The following is a 20,508-nucleotide window of genomic DNA, read 5'->3' as shown; positions in this document are numbered from 1 at the left end:
ACGGAGTTCAGGAGGAGCGAAGGCAGGGAGCACTGTGCTAGGAGAAAGTACTGGAGAGCATTTCTGAAGCTGTGCCTTTTAGCAGGGGTCTGGGAGTGGAGCAGGTTAGCCTCTAACACCAAAGATCAGTGGCATGGGGCAGTGAATACCGTTACTCAGCAAACACATACATACCTGTATGCTGTGATTTCAGTGTGTCCCCAAAATGGCATGTGTTGGAATTTTTTTTTAAGATTTATTTTATTTATTTGAAAGGCAGAGTTACAGAGAGAAAGAGAGAGAGAGATCCGTCTTCATCTGCTGATTCATTCCTCAAATGGCTGCAGTGGCCAAGGCTGGGCCAGATCGAAGGCAGGAATCTAGAACTCCATCTGGATTTCCCTCAGGCATGATAGGGGCCCAAGCACTTGGCCGTCTTCTGCTGCTTTCCCAAGCACTTTAGCCGGGAGCTGGATTGAAAGCAGAGCAGCTGGGACTGAAACTGATGCTTACAAGGGAAGCTGGCATCATAGGTAGCAGCTTAACCTTCTGTGCCACACTGCCAGCCACCATGTGTTAGAAATTTAATCCCCAAATTCATGTGTTAGTGGTATTTGGAGTTGGGGGTCTTTGGGGGGTAATAGGATTAGATGTGAAGTCATGAGAGCAGGGCCCCATGATGCCACTGGCAGCTTGATAAGAAGGGGCTAAGAGACCTGAGCTGGCACATAACTGTCATCACGTGATGCCTTCTGCTGTGGTATCATGCAGCAAGGAGGCCCTTGCCAGATGCTGGCACCATGCTCTTGGACTTCCCAGCCTCCAAAACTGTGAGCTAAATAAGTTTCTATTTTTTATTCAGGCTGTGGTGTTCAATTAAACAGCACTAAGAAAACAAACTAAGGCACTATATGTAACTGAAATAAAAGTTTCTGTAAACAGTAGCTCACCCTTAATATATATGATGCCTCATTATATTTTTTCTACTCAGTTATATCTCATTTTTCTTAATTAGTCATGAAATAGGGTACAGTGTTATGGCACAGTAGGTGAAGCTGCTGCTTGTGAAGCCAGCATCCCATATGTGAGTGCCAATTGAGTCCCAGCTGCTCCACTTCTGATCCAGATCCCTTCTAATGTGCTTGGGAAGGCAGCGGAGGATGGCCCAAGTGCTCAGTTCCCAGCCACCCATGAGAGAGACCAGGATGGAGTTCCTGGCTTCCAGCTTAGGGCTTACCCTTCCTTGGCTGGTTTCCCCTTACCTCTCACTCTCTCTGATACTCTATCTTTCAAATAAAATAAATGAACAAATCTTTTTAAAATTTTTCATGAAATAATTGATAGTATTTACTAGTTATCATTTATCCTTGGACCCTCAGTAATGAGGGAAAAACAGACAATCACTCCATTTTTGCTGAAAGAAATAGAATAAGCTGGCCTTGGTTACATTCATACAGCAAATGAGCAGTTTGGCCAGAGATTACATCAGTTGAAAGTGGACCACATTAAAGCACTAAGGGACGGCTGGTGCCATGGTTCATAGGCTAATCCTCCTCCTGCGGCGCCGGCACACCAGGTTCTAGTCCCGGTCAGGGCGCCAGATTCTGCCCCGGTTGCCCCTCTTCCAGGCCAGCTCTCTGCTGTGGCCCGGGAGTGCAGTAGAGGATGGCCCAAGTGCTTGGGCCCTTCACCCCATGGGAGACCAGGAGAAGCACCTGGCTCCTGGCTTCGGATCAGCGCAGTGCACTGGCCGCAGCGGCCATTGCAGGGTGAACCAACGACAAAAGGAAGACCTTTCTCTCTCTCTCTCTCTCTCTATCCACTCTGCCTTTCAAAAAAAAAAAGCACTAAGGGATAATTAACATCTTTCTAGGGCTGTGTGTAGATAGCCAGTCATGGAGTTACCGTCCTGAGATAAGGATGAGATGATTAGCATGAAGAAGCAATGTCAGCTATTCATTTCCCATCTCCATCTTAGAAACTGAAGTTATGGAAAGAGTCAAAACGGAAATTGGTACTTGGTCTAGAAGACACAGATTTTCAAATCTTTGGCACATATCATGATCTCTGAATTCTCATGAAAGAATCATTTTATTTTGGTATGACCATTATTAAAAAAAAAAAAAAAAAAGAGGTACCTAGGAAGGTGACAGGTATATAGAGTTTACTCCAGTCCTAGAGCTTTCTATATGAAACGGGGGAAGACTGAAACTTTCCACATTAGCTTCCATTATATCTTCAGGGGCCCTGGGGCTCACTGACAAAGCCAGCCTGACACAGAGGAATTCTCTGCAGCATGAGCCCTGGAAGGCAGCTGGTAGTGAAGCGGAGCCTTGGGTTGTTCCCAGAGGAGACAGAGCGCTTTCTGTCTTAGCAGCTTTCCCAAACTATTCGACATCTCTGATGTTCTGTTCATATAAGAGGCATTGGTCCTAAAGCAAAATAAATATGATAATAAGATTAATATTTAACCACGTTTCTGTATCTAAATGTAACTGTCAATTAAGGTGCTTTTAGTGGCAATTTTTTTTTTTTTAATTTTTTTTATTTTTTGACAGAGTGGATAGTGAGAGAGAGAGAGACAGAGAGAAAGGTCTTCCTTTTTGCCGTTGGTTCACCCTCCAATGGCCGCTGCGGCCGGCGCATCTCGCTGATCCGAAGCCAGGAGCCAGGTGCTTCTCCTGGTCTCCCATGCGGGTGCAGGGGCCAAGCACTTGAGCCATCCTCCACTGCCTTCCCAGGCCATAGCAGAGAGCTGGCCTGGAAGAGGGGCAACCGGGATAGAATCCGGTGCCCCAACTGGGACTAGAACCCGGAGTGCCTGCGCTGCAAGGCGGAGGATTAGCCTGTCAAGCCATGGCACCGGCCTTTAGTGGCAATTTTTAAAGCAATTCAAAGCAGCTTAAACAGTAAGAAAATGCGTTATATCTCTTAATAGTAACTATGCTTATTATAATGTGAATAAAAGTTAATGTAGATTGAAAAATAAAAATCTATCAGTTTGAAAAAGTTAAAGTCAAATTTTGCCTTCAAAAATCTTTAGTAGTTTAGGGGCTAGCATTGTGGCGCAGTGGGCTAAGCTGCCACCTACAACGCCAGCATCCCATCTGGGAGTGCTAGTCTCTGCTGCTTTGCTTCTGACCCAGCTTCCTGCTGGTGTATCTGGGAAAGCAGCAGAGGATGACTCAAGTTCTTGGATCCCTGCTACCACATGGGAGACCTGGATGGTGCTCTGGGCTCCTTGCTTTGTCCTAAACCAGCCCTAGCCGTTGTGACCATTTGGGGAGTGAACCAGCAAATGGAAGATCAATCGATCAGTCTCTCCCTCTGTTTCTCTCTCCTTCTTTCCTCCCCTTCTCCCCCTCCTCCCATACTGTCTTTGTTTCTGTCTCTTTCTTTCTCCCATCTCCCTTTCAAATAAATATTTTTAAAATATACATATAAATAAAAAATCTTTAGTAGTTTAAATCTTTTTTTTTTTGCTTTATTCATGAAAATTTGATTTTATACTCACTGCCTCCTGACCCTTATAGGAAGTCTCCTCCCTGTTTGAAGACCTTTCGTTCAACTGTTTATTGAGCTGTTTTTGTGGAGCTAGGTGTTGGATTCCGTCTTACTATACTCAGAGTGCTAAAACAAAACGCCTTAGACTGGATAACTTAGAAACAACAGAAATTGCTCATAGTTCTGGCTGTTGAGAAGTCCAGGATCAGAGTGCCAGCCTGGTCCTCTGCTTCATACATGGTGACTTCTTGCTGCATCCTCACGTGGCAATAACAACAAGCTCCTTGGACCTCTTTTATAAGGCCACTCCCATCCCTGAGGGTGGAGCTCTCCTAAGTCACCTTCCACTGGCTACACCTCTTACTACCACCACTTTGGGGATTAGGTTTCAACATAGGAATTCAGCGGGGAACAGGCATGTGTCCTAGTAGTTAAGAACCCATGTCCCACATCAGCGAACTTCAGTTTGCTTCCCAGCTCTGGCTTCTGACTCCAGCTTCCACTAATGCAAACCCTGGGAGACAGCAGTGATGGCTCAGGTGACTGAGTTCCTACCGCCTGCTTAGGAGCCCAGCCCTGCCCCGGCTGCTGTGGGCATTTGGGAATTGAGTCAGTAGCTGGGAGTGTTGTGTGTGTGTCTGTCTCCCTCCCTCTCCCCCTCCTCACCTCTCAAATTTAGGGGGACACATTCAGACCATAGTAGATTCCTTCGCTTAGGGATATTACAGTCACATGGGAGAGGTGGAAAAAAAATAGTTGTAGAACACCCTGATAAACAATGAGAAACAGGTCCAAATGAATACCATTAGAAAATTTTAAAATACCCATCTAACTCAGACTGTGATCACATGAGGTTTCCCAGAGATCTTGAGCTGAGTCTGAAGGGCAAATGGGAATTAGCCAGGTAGATTCTGAAGAAAGAGAGAAGGGTATTCTAGGTAAAACACAGTGCAGTTGATTCTCATAACTTGTGAACTTGCCAACTTACTAAAATGTATTTGTGACCCCAAAGTCTGTACTTGTGCTTTTGTAACCATTCCCCAACATGTGCAGTGTTGAAATTCTTCAGTCACCCAACACACATTTTTGCAGCTGAGGCCGGACAAGGCAGCGCGTTATAGTTTTATTTCAGCTCTCAGACTGTAAATAAGCGTCTTTTTTCCAGTAGGTTTAGTGCCACATTTTTCACATTTTTGTGCTTTTTTTGTTTGTTTCACCATTTAAAATGTCCCCTAGGCACAGTGCTAACATGCTACCTACTGTTCCCAAGTGCAAGGAGACCATGTTGTGCCTTGTGGAGAAAATATACGTGTTAGATAGGCTACCTTTATCATTGAGTGACAGTGCTGCTGGCTGTGAGCTCGGTGTTAGTCAGTGATATGCATTAAGACATCTAAACAGAAACACACATAAAACAAGATTGTGTATTATATTGATCTGTTGGCAACGATGTTGTGACTGAAGGGCTTAGAGGAACCCAACCCTGTATTTCCCCTAGGAGCAGTGGGTCAGTATTCACTAATTTCAGTGTTTTCTGCAACTTTTTGGAAACATAAGTACCACTAATAACAAGAATCTACTGCATGTGCTAAATGAGTGAAAATACAGTGTGTGATGTTCTGAAGGGAACTTTAGCTGTTCACAATAGCTCAGGTTTGCTGGAAAGAGGCCAGAGGTGAAGGTGAGTCAGCAAGAGCCAGGTCAAAAGAATGTCGGTGAGTGCCCTTCTGGGACCCTCTCCATGGCTCCTGAAGCACCAGTCCAGAGACCTTGTCACACAGTTGCTTGCTTTTTACTGTGAGCCTTAAGTGCGATGATGAGGATGACCTTGGTGATGATGGTGATGAAGATAATAACTGCCGCCGGCGCCGTGGCTCAACAGGCTAATCCTCCGCCTTGCGGTGCCGGCACACCGGGTTCTAGTCCCGGTCGGGGCACCGATCCTGTCCCGGTTGCCCCTCTTCCAGGCCAGCTCTCTGCTGTGGCCAGGGAGTGCAGTGGAGGATGGCCCAAGTGTTTGGGCTCTGCACCCCATGGGAGACCAGGAGAAGCACCTGGCTCCTGCCATCGGAACAGCGCGGTGCGCCGGCCGCAGCGCGCTACCGCGGCGGCCATTGGAGGGTGAACCAACGGCAAAAAAGGAAGACCTTTCTCTCTGTCTCTCTCTCTCACTGTCCACTCTGCCTGTCAAAAATTAAAAAAAAAAAAAAAAGATAATAACTGCCATTCATGAGTGCTGCCTTTGTGCAGGCCACTCTTAGATACGCTACAAAGGTGATTTTCTTTTTTGTTTCTGTAGACCTAGAAGGTAGGAAGTGCTAACTCCTTTTCACAGATAAATAAACTGAGGCTCAAGGAGGTTAAGTAGTTTGCCCAAGGTCACAGAGTTTTGTAGCAATGCTAGCATGGAAATATTCAAGACCTGGGAGCCTGTTTTCTTTCTAGTTTCCCATTCTACCTCCTGGCTTAATACATCCCCTGCAAGATTCAGTAGGTAAAGCTGGAATTATAGGTTGTCAAGTCTCTACTAAGGAGCATCATCATGGCCAATGCCGTGGCTCAATAGGCTAATCCTCTGCCTGTGGCGCCAGCACACCGGGTTCTAGTCTATGTCGGGGCGCCAGATTCTGTGCCAGTTGCTCCTCTTCCAGTCCAGCTCTCTGCTGTGGCCTGGGAGTGCAGTGGAGGATGGCCCAAGTCCTTGGGCCCTGTACCCGCATGGGAGACCAGAAGTACCTGGCTCCTGGCTTCGGATCAGCACGGTGCGCCGGTCACAGCGCGCCGGCCACAGTGGCCATTTGGGGGGGGGGGGGGTGAACCAATGGAAAAGGAAGACCTTTCTCTCTCTCTCTCACTGTCTAACTGCCTGTCAGAAAAAAAAAAGAGCAAAAAAAGGAGCATCGTCATTTATCATTTATTGTCTGTTTTAGTAACTTTCTTCTTTACTATTTAAGGAACATTTGAATTTTAACCCCAAAGCAAAAAAAAAAAAAAGCAGCATTCCAGCATTGTACTATAAAATGAGCTATTAAACAAGTGGCCTACAGTAGCTATTTTAAATTTTGCTAATGAAAAGTCATATAATATGCATAAAAGTCATGACTCATCCTTTGGCTAGAATTTGGATTTTTTTTTTTTTCTTAATGGTTGCTATTCAACTCTGTAGACTCTGAATTCAAAGTGTAACTTTTTAAAAATTTATTTATTTATTTATTTATTTATTTGTAAGACAGAGATCTTCCAACTGCTGGTTTACTCCCAGAGGCCCACAACAACAAGGGTTAGGCCAGGCCAAAGCCAGGAGCCAGGAACTCCATCTAGGTCTCCCACATGGGTGGCAGGAACCTAGGTGTGAAGGCCATCTTCCAGTGCCTCCCAGGTTCATTAGCAGGAAGCAGAAGCTAGAGCAGCAATAAGGAGTGGCCAGTAATCAAAACAGGTACTCCGGTGTGGCAAGCATGCTGATAGGGGATGTGGGTGTTCCAGGCAGTGGCTTAACCCCTGTACCACAATGCCCATCTGCCAAACGTGACTTAACAATCAGTGCCATAGTGCCTGAATCCAATCTGACATTCTGGAATGTACCTCTGAAAGGCCAGAGCATTTCCAAAGACAGCTCTTCATTCTGGTTACGCACGTAGCTTTGCTGTAATTTTCCACAGATTCAAGCCTTACTCCTGTAAAGAGAGGAATGCTGAAAGGTGGAATCCGGCTTTGTAGTTATGGGAATATGGCTGAGTCCTAGTGATACGTGTGATATGTGAGTGAGAAGTTGGGTTACATAATGGAGAGTTAATAGCCCGCTCTTTGGAGTGTATTCTTCCAGTGAGGCAGCCGATACTCTAGGCTAGGGATCTGGAACCTTTTCTGCCCAGGGCCATTTGGGTATTTTTAACATCATTTGCAGGCCGTATGAAATTATCAACTTCAAAAGTAGCCTGCTGTAGATTTATTGCATTTCAGGTCCTGCCTGGTTGCCTTGGCAAAGCCAGACCAAATGGTTTTGCAGGCCTTCCGCGGCCCTCAGGCTGGACGTTCTCCACCCCTGCCCTAGACTTGTGGCCTTTGCGTCCTGGGGAGACTGGAACAGTTCCTCGCCTCACTCTGCTTGCATCAACTTTCAGCTGCTTCTCTGGTTTGGGAGCTGCCACCCAGCCACACTAGACTTTGCTGAGGCCATTACCATTCCTGAGATGCTTCTCATTAGTAGCAGTGAGCTCTGCTGTAGACACAGAACATTGCAGAACGTGGAGAAACAGTTTCTACCCAGATCAGCTTACACAGGGCACAATTTATTGTCCCTTTAAAATCTGGCCAGTTGTCAGTAGGAGTTTGTTCCTTCACATGGTTGAAAGGTAACCACATAATTGATAGGGCATCTGGAATAACTATTCTTGCCCATCAAACTTGTTTTGAGCCAGCTGTGTACATGCTTTGGGGTACTGAGTAAATATACCTGGAGGAGGGACTCTTCTAAGCACCTTATGGTAGAGCACATTAAGATGACACTGGAAGGTCCAGAGAAGGGCATGGGAGTAATTCTTGGCCAGCCGAAGAAACCATTCAGACCCTTCCAGAGTTAGTGATGGCTTTTTCCTTTGTGTATATTTCTCTTTCAACTTTTGTCTTCTTTTTAAATTTGCTAATTATCTTGTTGAATGTATTTTTTTTTTTTTAAGATTTATTTATTTGAAAGACAGAGTTACAGAGAGAGGTAGATCCAGAGAGAGAGAAAGGTCTTCCATCCGCTGGTTAACTCCCCAAATGACCGCAGTGGCCAGAGCTGAGCTGATCCAAAGCCAGGAGCTTCTTTTGGGTCTCCCACGTGGACACAGGGGCCCAAGGACTTGGGCCATCTTCTACTGCTTTCCCAGGCCATAGCAGAGAGCTGGATAGGAAGAGGAGCAGCCAGGGCTCGAACTGGCACCCATATGGGATGCTGGCGCTGCAGGCTGCGGCTTTAACTGCTGCACTGGCCTCATGAATGTATTCTTATAAAAGGCTTATTAAACAATAAAATACATATAGAACGCCTATGAAAATTCCCCTTCAGTCATCTGTTTGTGGCCCCATCACACACGTATGCCTAGTACTCCCTGTCACCTTCGGTGTCCACTGTCAATAATATGACCCACGTCCTTCCAGTCTGCTTCCTTTATGTTTACAAAACCATAATCGCTTTTATTAGCTTATGGCTATGTGTGTGTGTAAATAAATGGAGTTATTCAACGTGTATTGTTTTACAACTTGCTTTGTTCGTTGCATATATCTATATCCTTAGTCTTGAGCATTTAAATTGTTCCCAATGTTTTGCCATTGCAAATAAGGAAGAAGTGAATATCCTTATGCATACATCTTTGTGCACCTGAGCAAGTAATCTTTAGGATAGATTTCTGGAAATGCTTAATTAAAGGATACAAACCTTTCAGATTTTGACAAATAGTCCTAGATAACCTTCTAACAAGGCTTCTGTAATTAAAGCATGAGAATACCTGTTTCCTTATGTTCTTTTCAAACCTCATTTTTACTTGTTTGTTTTGTTTAGTTTTTGTTGTTTCTAAAGGCACGAGTGAAAAACTTCCATTTAATCTCTGCCGTTCAGCAGGAGTGGAGAACATTGTTTCTGCAAAGGGCCATTTGGACATTTATAATATCATTCTCAGGCCATACAAAATTAGCAGCTTAGAAATTAGCCTGTTCTCGATCTTTCGAATTTCAAGTTTTGCCTGTGGTTGCTTGGGCAAGACCAGACTATGAATGTGGCCCGTGGGCTGGACGTTCCCCAGTCCCAGCCCTGCTTTGCAGATTTACATTTTGCTGAATCCCCCTGTAGGCTGAGGTTTCTCACAGATTTTGTTTTTAAGTGAGTAGAGTTAGAATGCTGTTGATTAGTTTGAAGATTTTGAAGCTCTTAGAATTATGTCTTACTGAATTTGTTACTGTTTAAGCCTTACTGAATTTCACTAGTAAAGAGCTATCACTGATTTGATATTTTGTTTATACCATGTACCATGCTTCGAACCTTAGTTACTTACGTCATTTAATTTTCATAACCTACTGTGGTTATCTGTTGCTGGGTTACATATTGTCCCAAACTGTAGTGGCTTAAAACTACAAACATTTATTATTCAACAGTTGGCTGCGCACCAAGAATTTGGGAGCAGCTGAGCAGAGTGGTTCTGGGGAGGATCTCCAAGCTTATAGCTGCCAGCCAGAGGCCTCATCAGCTGAAGGCTTAACTGTAGCTGGAGAGGCCTCACTGGTGAGCAGGAGGTCTTAGTGTCTCCCAGCCTAGGCTTCAACACGGGTCTACTTGAGTGTTCTTACCACATGGCAGCCAGCTTTCCCAGAGTGTGTGATCCAAGAGAGAGAGCAGAGAGGCAGCCAGGTGCCTTTTGTGACCTCTTTCCTAAGTTGCCAGTTGTCAGCTTCCACTTTATTCTGCTCTTTAGAAACAAGTCATTTTAGTCCAGGCCCAAACCCAATTCAAGAGGAAAGGAATTTGTTTTCAACTCTTCAAGGGAGTACTATGAAAGAATTTATAGACATATTTTTAAACTTTACACACCCCTTGAGATGGTTGTCAAACAGTTATTATACCCATTTTACTGATGAGAAAAATAAGTTCACTACTTATGTAGCCTTATTTCCTCCCTCTGGCCTCCCTCTGCTTCTCAATGCCCATCCCAGACCTGGTGTTTATTCTCATTTATTCATTCAGTAACTGCTTATTCAGTGCCTATCTTTGTACTAGACAACGTTATTGTGGAAAGTAAAACAGATACTGGCCTTGACTGCATGGACCTTGGTGGAGGAGAGAAATCTTAATCAGACTCACATAAATAATAAATCATTGTCACTTTGAGAAATGCTATGAAGAATACATACCCCTGAGCCTATTCATACTGCTATTCTCCACCTGTTCCCCGGTGCCACCCTCACCCTTCCAATCTAGAAAGACTGCTTGCTTTATTTTTACATAAAAACTGCAAACTTGCCCATCAAAATTTGAGTCCTTCTTCAGTAAAGCTGTCCTTTCAGCCTATTAGTATCCCTTTCTCAGGATCATATTGAATGATTGTTTCTTTAATGTGCGCTCACTTCTCACTCAGCTATACTGAAAGATCATTGAGGTGAGAGATCTAGGAGTTTTCTTTAATTCCTCTCTATTCCTCACCTTTCACATCCTGTGTCATCTCTACTTCTGCTACCACTAAAGTCTAAACCACTGTGATCTTTTGTCTAGACTACCTACACAGCTTTTTTACTGCTCTCCCCTTTTCCATGGAGCAGCCATACTAATCTTCCTAGTGGGTTGATCACCATTCATCAGATTATCCTGCTCACACCTCTTCCCATCGCACCTCAGACGTAATCCATGTCCTTGAAGTTGGCTCAGCCTGCTTGTCGTGACCCTTTCCTGCATCTTTGGCCTTACCTCCTACTTCTTTCTCTTCTCTAATTTGAATGATTTGGCCCCCCAGATTCATGCATATGTTTAAAGATTTGTTTATGTATTTGAAGGGCAGAGTGACGGGGAGAGAGAGATCTTTCATCCACTGGTTCACTCCTCAAATGGGCACAACAACGAGAGCTGAGGCAAGCCAAAGCCAGGAGCTCCATTCAGTCTCCCACATCTACAGGTCTCCCAAGTACACACATGTACTTGGGCCATCATCTGTTCCTTTTCTAGGAGCATTAGCAGGAAACTGGATTGGAAGCAGAGGAGCTGGGATTCAAACCAGCACTCCAATATGGGCTGCCACTGTCACAAGCAGTGGTTTAACCCACTGTGCTACAGTGTCAAGCCCCTCATGCAGATGTTTAAACCCCAAAGTCATAGCTAATGATACTAAGAGTATAGAAACTTAATTAAATTATATTATTTAAGAAGTGGTGCCTAATAGGAGATCCTTTGTTATTAGAATCATGCCCCAGGAAGGTGGGTTTTATAAGACAGTTGTTAAAAATGCCTCAGTTTGGCCGGCGCCGTGGCTTAACAGGCTAATCCTCCACCTTGCGGCACCAGCACACCGGGTTCTAATCCCGGTTGGGGTGCCGGATTCTATCCCGGTTGCCCCTCTTCCAGGCCAGCTGTCTGCTATGGCCCGGGAAGGCAGTGAAGGATGACCCAAGTGCTTGGGCCCTGCACCCGCATGGGAGACCAGGAGAAGCACCTGGCTCCTGATCAGCGAGATGCGCCGGCCGCAGCTGCCATTGGAGGGTGAACCAACGGCAAAAGGGAAGACCTTTCTCTCTGTCTCTCTCACTATCCACTCTGCCTGTAAAAAAAAAAAAAAAAAAGGCCTCAGTTTGAGCCCATCCTCTCTATCCCGTGTGACACTTCTTCCACTTGTACTCCACCATCCATTGAGGGAACTTCACCAAACATTTCGATTGGACTTCAATCCTCCAAAACTGAGCTAAATACTACATAAGCCTTTTCTCTTTGTAAGTTAACTGTCTCAGGCATTTTTTTTTTTTTTTTTGACAGGCAGAATAGACAGACAGAGAGAAAGGTCTTCCTTTTGCCATTGGTTCACCCTCCAATGACCGCCGCGGCCGGCGCATTGCACAGATCCGAAGCCAGAAGCCAGGTGCTTCTCCTGGTCTCCCATGCGGGTGTAGGGCCCAAGCACTTGGGCCATCCTCCACAGCACTCCCGGGCCATAGCAGAGAGCTGGCCTGGAAGAGGGGCAACTGGGACAGAATCCGGTGCCCCAACCAGGACTAGAACCCGGTGTGCCGGCGCCGTCCACAGCATTTTGTTATACTAACAGAAATGCTAACTAATTTCTATTTCTCTCTCTCTCTCTCTCTCTCTCTCTCACACACACACACACACACACACACAGTCCTGCTGTATAAATTTGTATTTTTTAAACATGCCAAGCTGTTTTCTGTAATGGAGCCTTTGCCCTAATGGTTCCTCTGCCCTGAAGTATATTTCATCCAGTCTTTGGTGGTGAATCCCTTCCCATTTAGACCTCAGTTTAAAGTTCATCTCCTTATATAGGCCTTTGCTGGCCATCTGATCTAAACTAGCTACCCAGTCAATCTTATCACGTCACCTTATCTGATTTTCTTCTGTTACTTCCTACTACCTTACATAAGATTGTATTAGTCAACTTTTTATCACTATGACTAAATAAGTACCTAAAGCAGGCTACTTAGACAGGAGGTTTATTTGGTGCATGGTTTATGACTGCAGTCCATTTATTCTGTGTCTGGTGAGAGCATGGTAGATAGCAAGAGCAGAGTGTGTACAGAGGAGGATCCCATGGCAAGGCAGGAAACAGAGCAGCGAGGCCAGACTTAGGCTTTGGTCACCAACCTTCTCGTGAGAACTACCTTCATGGTCATGCCCCCAGTGACCTAAGGACATCCCACTGAGCCCCCCTCCTAAAACGGAAATTGGATCAGGTCTTCCCCCACCCCCTCCACCACCGCTAACCCATCACCCTGCAGTTAAAGTCCTGCATGAGTTTGGGAGCTACACTGTGGTCAGATGATAGCAGTCCTTGCGCTAAAATGTAAACCCTGTAACCTCTGATATCTGGTGTTCACCCCTGGTGTAATAGGGTTCACTGAATATATGTGACATTAATGAATGAATGAAAAATGATTTTAAGCCTCTGAACTTACCTTCCGAAGAGGGACGAGGAAGAAGAGAACCTGAGTTCCCACCTCCTCACTGGACCCCCTTCCTCAGACCAAACTGCTACTCACTCAAATGCTTTGCTAGCACTTAGCACTCTCTGATTCCGCTCTTCTTTGTTACACTGTCCCTTCTACCAGGATGTCAGCTCACGAGAGCAGAACCTCATGCCCTTGACTCCCACTCTCTCCTCAGGGCCTGCAGCAGTGCACACACGGGGAAGGCAGCAAACATTTGTTGAAGGAAGAAATACGGAACCAAGTTGTGCGTTGTCTTCTGTCTCCTAGCGCCTCCCGCTGTGCTTGGCCTCTAGCAAGTGCCCAAAAACTTTGATGGTTTCTCTACAAAGCCACCCTGAATACAATTTCTAGGGGTAAATCTATGTTCTCATCCTTGAATTTGGGATAGCAAAGCAGTTTGGAACTCAGAATCTTGGAAAAGTGGTTTGAGCCACATTACAGGGCCTATTAGAATAAGCTCTCTGCAGCTTGAAGTTGAGCATTATGCAGGTTCCCCCCATTCCCATTCAAGGAAGAAGTCCAGCTATTTAGAATTCTGCTCCTAAATAGCAGAAGGGAAGCCACATTTTATTTTGCTTCAATTCCTATTTTAATACATTCATTGCATCAGTCGGTGAGTCAGTGGGTATTTATTGAGCCCCTTCAGGGTACAAAGTAGTGCTTTGGTTGAGCTATTGAGTTTGAAATATTAATCACATTATTAAACCAAAACCAAATCTCCAAGTAGTTGAAAATGCTGTTCGAGTTGTCCAGGTACAGTTCCTGTAGACTGTATTTTGTGATGATGGGCTTTTACTTTATAGTGTGTGTTCCCACTTGGGCAGGAACAAAAGTTCAGTTAAATAACTGAGGTGTTGTATTTTACCAAATGAAATCTTGAAGTGGTCCTTGATCATTAGATTTCTTCCTGTCCAATTGTTGAAGGATTGTGTAGTAATCACTGTATCTTTGGGGTAATTTAAGATTTTTGAACCTTACAGCTACCAGGACTAGAGTTAAGAATAATACTTACCTTTCCCTCTTTGGCACTAGCATAAAAATTGGGCAGAGAAAGAAGGAGTATTATTGCTTTCCCCCAGATGTCAAGTTCATCCAGAGTACTATTGTGCCTCTGCTCCTGGGAGCAGACAAGGTCAAAGAACCATATGAAATCCAAGGGTACCTTGACATCATCATACAGTTTATGAAAAAAGCATGTATTCTACAAATTGTTTTCTTGCATTCTTTCCCTTTTAGATTTCTCTCTTGACTTCTGCAGTAAACCACCTCAAAGCCAATGTTAAGTCAGCTGCAGACTTGATTAGCCTGCCTGCCACTGTGGAGGGACTTCAGAAGGTAAGTGCTATGTATGGTACTAAGTGATTGACCTACGTGTGGTACAAAGTGATAATTCAAGCTTCTTACCAGCTACAATTTGAAAGCCTGGCATTTGTAATTAGTTGCTCCAAGAGGTCAGTGATAGAGTATATAACTGTATCTTAAAGAATTCAGAAAAACTTTATTTTGATCTGATTAGTTGGCCCTTTAATATCCAACAGGTTGTTTTACCTGTAGTTTATATGGATTCACACCTTTTCACTGGGTTCTCTCAGTCCCAAAATTATTCTGCTGAACTCTTAGGTTAGCATGTATGGGTTTGTTTCAAGGATAATCTATTTCAATACATCATTCATAATTTCTTTGTGAAAGCAGACCAGTTGTACTTGAGACTTCTAAATCTCTGTTGTTTTCCATGGTTGAGAAAGAGTTTGTTTGTTTGTTTGTTTTTTAATGAATAGCCTGGGGAAATGGAAAAATTTTAAATTCAGTGTTGACAAGGATGTGAAACAAGAAATTTTGAAACAGCTGCTGGGAGTATATTGGTAAAGGTCACTGTGGAAAACAACTTGATAGTATTTTGTAAAGGTGAACATGCATATCTTCTGAGTACTTCATTCCTAGAAATCTACACTAGACTACAGGGCCTAGGCAACAGTAGCTCAGAATTTCTGTTTACTTGGTCCTAGAATTCAGTCCTAAAGCCGTAGGCTGGGACAGCCAGCTGAGTGGGACTCACGGTTCCTCAGAGCTTAGTGGGGAAAGTAGATAGGGGAAGGAAGAGAGAGTCATCTGACCAGAACAAAAGGAACAGCATCCCCTGCATCAGGAAATGGAAACAAGGGGATTCAGGAATAAGAGAACCCTACACAGTAGGCATCAAATCTAGGACCTTGGTGGGGACAGGCATTCTGGTGCAGCAGGTCAAACTGTCACTCAGGAGGCCCACGTCCCATATCAGAGTGCCTGGGAGCCAGTCCTGCCTCTGCTTCCCATCTAGCTTCCTGCTGATGGTGAAGGCTCTGAAAAGTGATGGCTCTACCCATGTGGGAGACCCAGATGGAGTTCCTGTCTCCTGTCTTCTGCATGGCCCAGCCCTGGCTATCGTGGGCATTTGGGGAGTGAACCAACGGATGGGAGATCGTTCTCCCTCTTGTTCTTGCTCGTTCTGCCTTTCAAATAAACTAAAAAATAGTTAGTGTGTTATACGTTTGATTTCATTATATGCCAGGCTCTATAAACATACAAGTTATTTCCACAAAGGTGTGAGAAATTCCTAAACCACAAGCAAAAATGAACTTGCTGTTTTATAGCCACAATATCTGTATATGCTCAGTTTTCACAGTTTGCAGCTTGTCTAATATGGTCATGTTCTTGTAGCTTTTTTTAAAAAAAAAAAGATGGAAACAACTTTGATGAGACGGGATTCTTGACATTGTTCCCCAGGACCCACTGGGGGAGAGATGAGCTTCTGTAGCCTTCAGTGCAGAAGCGGCTCTGGCAGTCTCACATTAGACAAGGAAATTGGTTGTGTCTTGATTCATTCATTCAGTAAACATTTGTGGAGCTTCCTCCAATATGTACCAGGCACTTTGCAGCTGGTAGGAATACTGGTTTCAGAGTTTTGCTCCAGAATTTATATGACTCTGTCAGCTGCTTCCTTTAAAAAAAAAAAAAAATGCCTAAACAAGAGCTTACTATCTTCTTGCATCCTAATGGGCTTTTACATCCAGCCAGTGAGGATTCTCTAACAGTAGGTGTCTTTGAATGCCTGTAGCTTTTGTAACAGAGCTTTCATAGACAGCATCTAGCTTAGAGACTACCCAGTGTGTTACCTCTGCAGATCTGTGCGTTTAAAATGCTAGGCACTGTATTTATTACAAGTGGCTCTGTTCTGAAGTGGTAGGTTATCTCAAATACCTATCTTCAGTGTATCTCATGTAATTTTTTTACTTATTGTTGAAAATTTCATGTCTTGTGCGCTCAGATTCTTGATCTCGGTTTAAAAAAAAAAAAAAATGACCCTGGGGCAGGCATTGTGGTGTAGCAAGTAAAACTTCTGCCTGCTACACTGGCATTCCATATGGGTGCTGATTCAATTCCCAGCTACTCCACTTCTGATCGGTCTCCCTGCTGATGTGACTGGGAAAGCTGTAGAAGGTGACCCAAGTGCCTAGGCCCCTAAACCCATGTGAGAAACCCAAAAGAGGCTGCTGGCTTCAGTCTGGCCCTGTTCTGGCCATTGCAGCCATTTGGGCAGTGAACCAGCAGATGGAAGATCTCTCTTTCTCTGTGTCTCTCTGTAACAGTCTCTCTTTGTAACTCTACCTTTCAAATAAATTAAGAAATCTTAAAATAAATCACATAATACTATGACATTATCAGCACGTCTTAATAAAAACACCAAAACTCAAGGAACTGGCATGGTGGTGTAGCAGATAAAGCCTCCACCTGCAACTTTGGCATGCCATATGGGCAGCTGTTCAAGTCCTGGCTGCTCTACTTTCAATCCAGCTCTCTGCTAATGGCTTGGGAAAAGCAGCAGAGGATGGCCCAGGTGCATGGGCCCCTGCACCCGCATAGGAGACACAGGTAAAGATCCTGGCTTCAGCCTGGCCCAGTCCTGGCCATTGCCGTCATCGGGGGAGTGAACCAGCAGAAAGAAGATCTCTCTCTCTCTCTCTCTCTCTCTCTCTCTCTGTGTGTGTGTCCTCCTCTCCCTCTCTAACTCTGACTTTCAAATAAATAAATACATCTTCAAAACAAAACCCCAAAAAAAGGCCAAAACGCACCAAATATGTTTCCTTAGGATAGCTGACTACTGAGCCATGTCACCAGTCTACTTAGTCTCCTGAGACCTAATGAAAGCAAAGGAAGCTTCTGCCCATATCTATTTCTACTCACTGGTCACTGATAGGATTCTACAGTAAAAGAAGAACCTACCAAATGTAGTCATTCCTTCAGCTCTGCAATGCTGGGTTTCCCAAAGCCAAAAATGGTTTCACGCATTTTTGCTCCAAGGACCGACCTCATGTGCTCTGGACACAGTGACAGTTTACAGTGCTGGCTCTGGCAGTCTGCCTGCCCACAACAGGGCTTGACAGAGGCCATCTGTGGGAAAACTTGATCTCTGGGTCCCAAATTTATAAATATTATATTTTCTTTAGGAAATATTTGTTTATCCTCTAGGAAAAGTCCTCTAAATCAAGAAAATTGCTTGCTTTTCCTATATATTCCATAGTTATTTATAGAAAACTAAATAGAGTGTGTTTGTTGTTCATTGTCTCAGTATAAGCTACATGGAATTCATAGTTTGAAGATAATTTGAAATAAGTAAAAATACGGATCTCTGGTGTTTAATATAATATAAATCAGGATATACTACTACACTTCCATTAGAATGACCAAAGTTGATAAGACTAATAGTGCCAGTATTGGTGAAAATATGGAGTAACGGGCCGGCGCCGCTGCTCACTAGGCTAATCCTCCGCCTTGCGGCGCCGGCACACTGGGTTCTAGTCCTGGTCGGGGCACCGGATTCTGTCCCGGTTGCCCTCTTCCAGGCCAGCTCTCTGCTGTGGCCAGGGAGTGCAGTGGAGGATGGCCCAAATGCTTGGGCCCTGCACCCCATGGGAGACCAGGAGAAGCACCTGGCTCCTGCCATCGGATCAGTGCGGTGCGCCGGCCGCAGCGCGCCTGCCGCGGCGGCCATTGGAGGGTGAACCAACGGCAAAAGAAGACCTTTCTCTCTGTCTCTCTCTCTCTCACTATCCACTCTGCCTGTCAAAAAATTTAAAAAAAAAAAAAAAAAAATATGGAGTAACAGGAACTCTTGCATGGCTGGTGGGAGTGTGAAATGATATAATCATTTTATTATTTTTTATTTATTTATTTTGTACAGGCAGAGTGGACAGAGAGACAGAGAGAAAGGTCTTCCTTTTGCCGTTGGTTCACCCTCCAGTGGCCGCCAGGGTTGGCACGCTGCAGCTGGCACACTGCGCTGATCCAAAGGCCGGAGCCAGGTGGTCTCCCATGCGGGTGCAGGACCCAAGCACTTGGGCCATCCTCCACTGCACTCCCTGGCCACAGCAGAGAGCTGGCCTGGAAGAGCGGCAACCAGGACAGAATCCGGCAACCCGACCGGGACTAGAACCCGGTGTGCCAGCGCCGCAGGCAGAGGATTAGCCTATTGAGCAGCGGTGCCGGCCTATAATCATTTTAGAACACTGTTTGGCAGGGTGGGTTTTTTTGTTTGTTTGTTTGTTTGTTTTTTTAATGTCTGTTCATCTACTTGAAAGGCAGTAAGAAATCTTCCACTTACTGGTTTACTTCCCAAATACATGCAACAGCCAGGGCTCATCCAGGCCAAAGCCAGGAACCCAGAAATCCATCCAGGTCTCCCACGTGAGTTGCAGGGACCCAAGCATGTGAGCCATTATCTGATGCCTCCCAAGATACGTTAGCAGGAAGCTGGATCAGAAGTGAAGTAGCTGGGACTCAAACTGGCACTCTGATAATGGGATATGGGCATCTCTCACACAGAAGTGTAACCCACTGGTCCATAATGCCCACCTGGTTGGCAGTTTTGTTTTGCTTTGTTTTTTAAGTTAAATGTAAATCTGCCATTTGGTCAACCCTTCATCTCCTAGGTATTGTGATGATGGGAAAGCATATGATGTAGGGAAATGAAGCATAAGGCCACATAAAGACTTGACTATGAATGTTTATAGCAACTTTATTTTTAGTAGTCAAATACTGAAAAACACCTAAATATACATCAGTAGGTGGATAGTTTGTACAAGCTATGATGCAGCTATAAATGAAACACTGTGTTCAGCAATGAAGTGGCTACAATGTCAGTGAATCTCAGTTATGCTGAGTGAAAAAAGCCGTATTAAAGCCTGCTTATTCACTCAGTGATTCTATTTACATAAAATTCTAGAACATGAAAATAGTGACAGAAAAGGGATCATTGGTTGCCTGCAGACAAGAAGGGAGGAATTATGGGGAGGCATGAAAAAACCTTTGGGTGGGTAATGTTTACTGTCTTGGTTGTAGTAATGGTTTTACAGGTATGTATTTGTCAAAATACTTAAGTACACATTTGAATTTGTACAGTTTATTGCATGTCAGTTACACTAATCTTCTACCTGCTTCTGTTCAGAGTGTAGCGTCCATTGGCAATACTTTAAACAGCGTTCATCTTGCTGTGGAGGCAATACAGAAGACTGTGGATGAGCAAAAGAAAACCATGGAGCTACTGCAGAATGATATGGTAAGGAAGCCTGCCGCAGCTCCAGAAAGGCAGCGTGTTCCTGCTCACCCATTCCAGTGTAAGGATCATGACACTAACTTGGCACTGATCTGAACAGGCCTGCGCATGCACCTGTTTATAAGATCTAATAAGCAGGGCCGACGTCATGGCTCACTTGGTTGGTCCTCCGCCTGTGGCGCCAGTATCCCATATGGGCACCGGGTTCTAGTCCCAGTTGCTCCTCTTCCAGTGCAGCTCTGCTGTGGCCTGGGAAGGAGGTGGAGGATGGCCCAGGTGCTTGGGCGCCTGCACCCACATGGAAGACCAGGAAGAAATAGCTGGCTCTAGCTGTAGCGGCCATTTGGGCGGTGAACCAACAGAAGGAAGACCTTTCTCTCTGTCTTTCTCCCTCACTGTCTAACTCTGTCAAAAAAAAAAAAAAAAAAGAATTATTTAAAAATAAATAAATAAAATAAAAGAAGATCTAATAAGCAGTAGACATTGTTTTACAGTCTATAAATTAAGCAGCTAAGAAAGATAGAATTGAAAGCTGAGTCTTTTATCAAATGTGGTGCTGGAGGAGATACAAGGATGACACGGTTTCTGAGGATGAAATGGATAGGAGAGAAAATAGAATAAAAAGAAATGGAGAAGTATCTCAGTTATTGCTATGTAACAACCATCCCCAAAATTTGTGGCTTAAAACAAGTTACTATTTCTGACTGTTCAGTGCATCAGGAGTTTGGGCATGGCAGAGAGGTCAAGGGAAGAGGCAC

The 20,508-nt window shown here is 44.6% G+C and overlaps 1 protein-coding gene across 2 annotated transcripts in view; it reads left to right on the top strand.

Annotated features, from left to right (window-relative positions):
* Positions 1-20,508, top strand: part of EFCAB14 (EF-hand calcium binding domain 14) — a 47,898-nt gene that overhangs the window by 10,656 nt on the left and 16,734 nt on the right. For both annotated transcript variants that reach the window (XM_062191254.1, XM_062191255.1), the window contains exons 4-5: positions 14,398-14,496; positions 19,643-19,753. In XM_062191254.1, coding sequence (XP_062047238.1) covers positions 14,398-14,496; positions 19,643-19,753 — 210 coding nt within the window. The remainder of the gene's footprint in view (positions 1-14,397; positions 14,497-19,642; positions 19,754-20,508) is intronic.

Source organism: Lepus europaeus, chromosome 5, assembly GCF_033115175.1.
Source record: "Lepus europaeus isolate LE1 chromosome 5, mLepTim1.pri, whole genome shotgun sequence".
NCBI lineage: Eukaryota > Metazoa > Chordata > Mammalia > Lagomorpha > Leporidae > Lepus > Lepus europaeus.
This window is presented reverse-complemented; position numbering and strand designations above follow the sequence as displayed.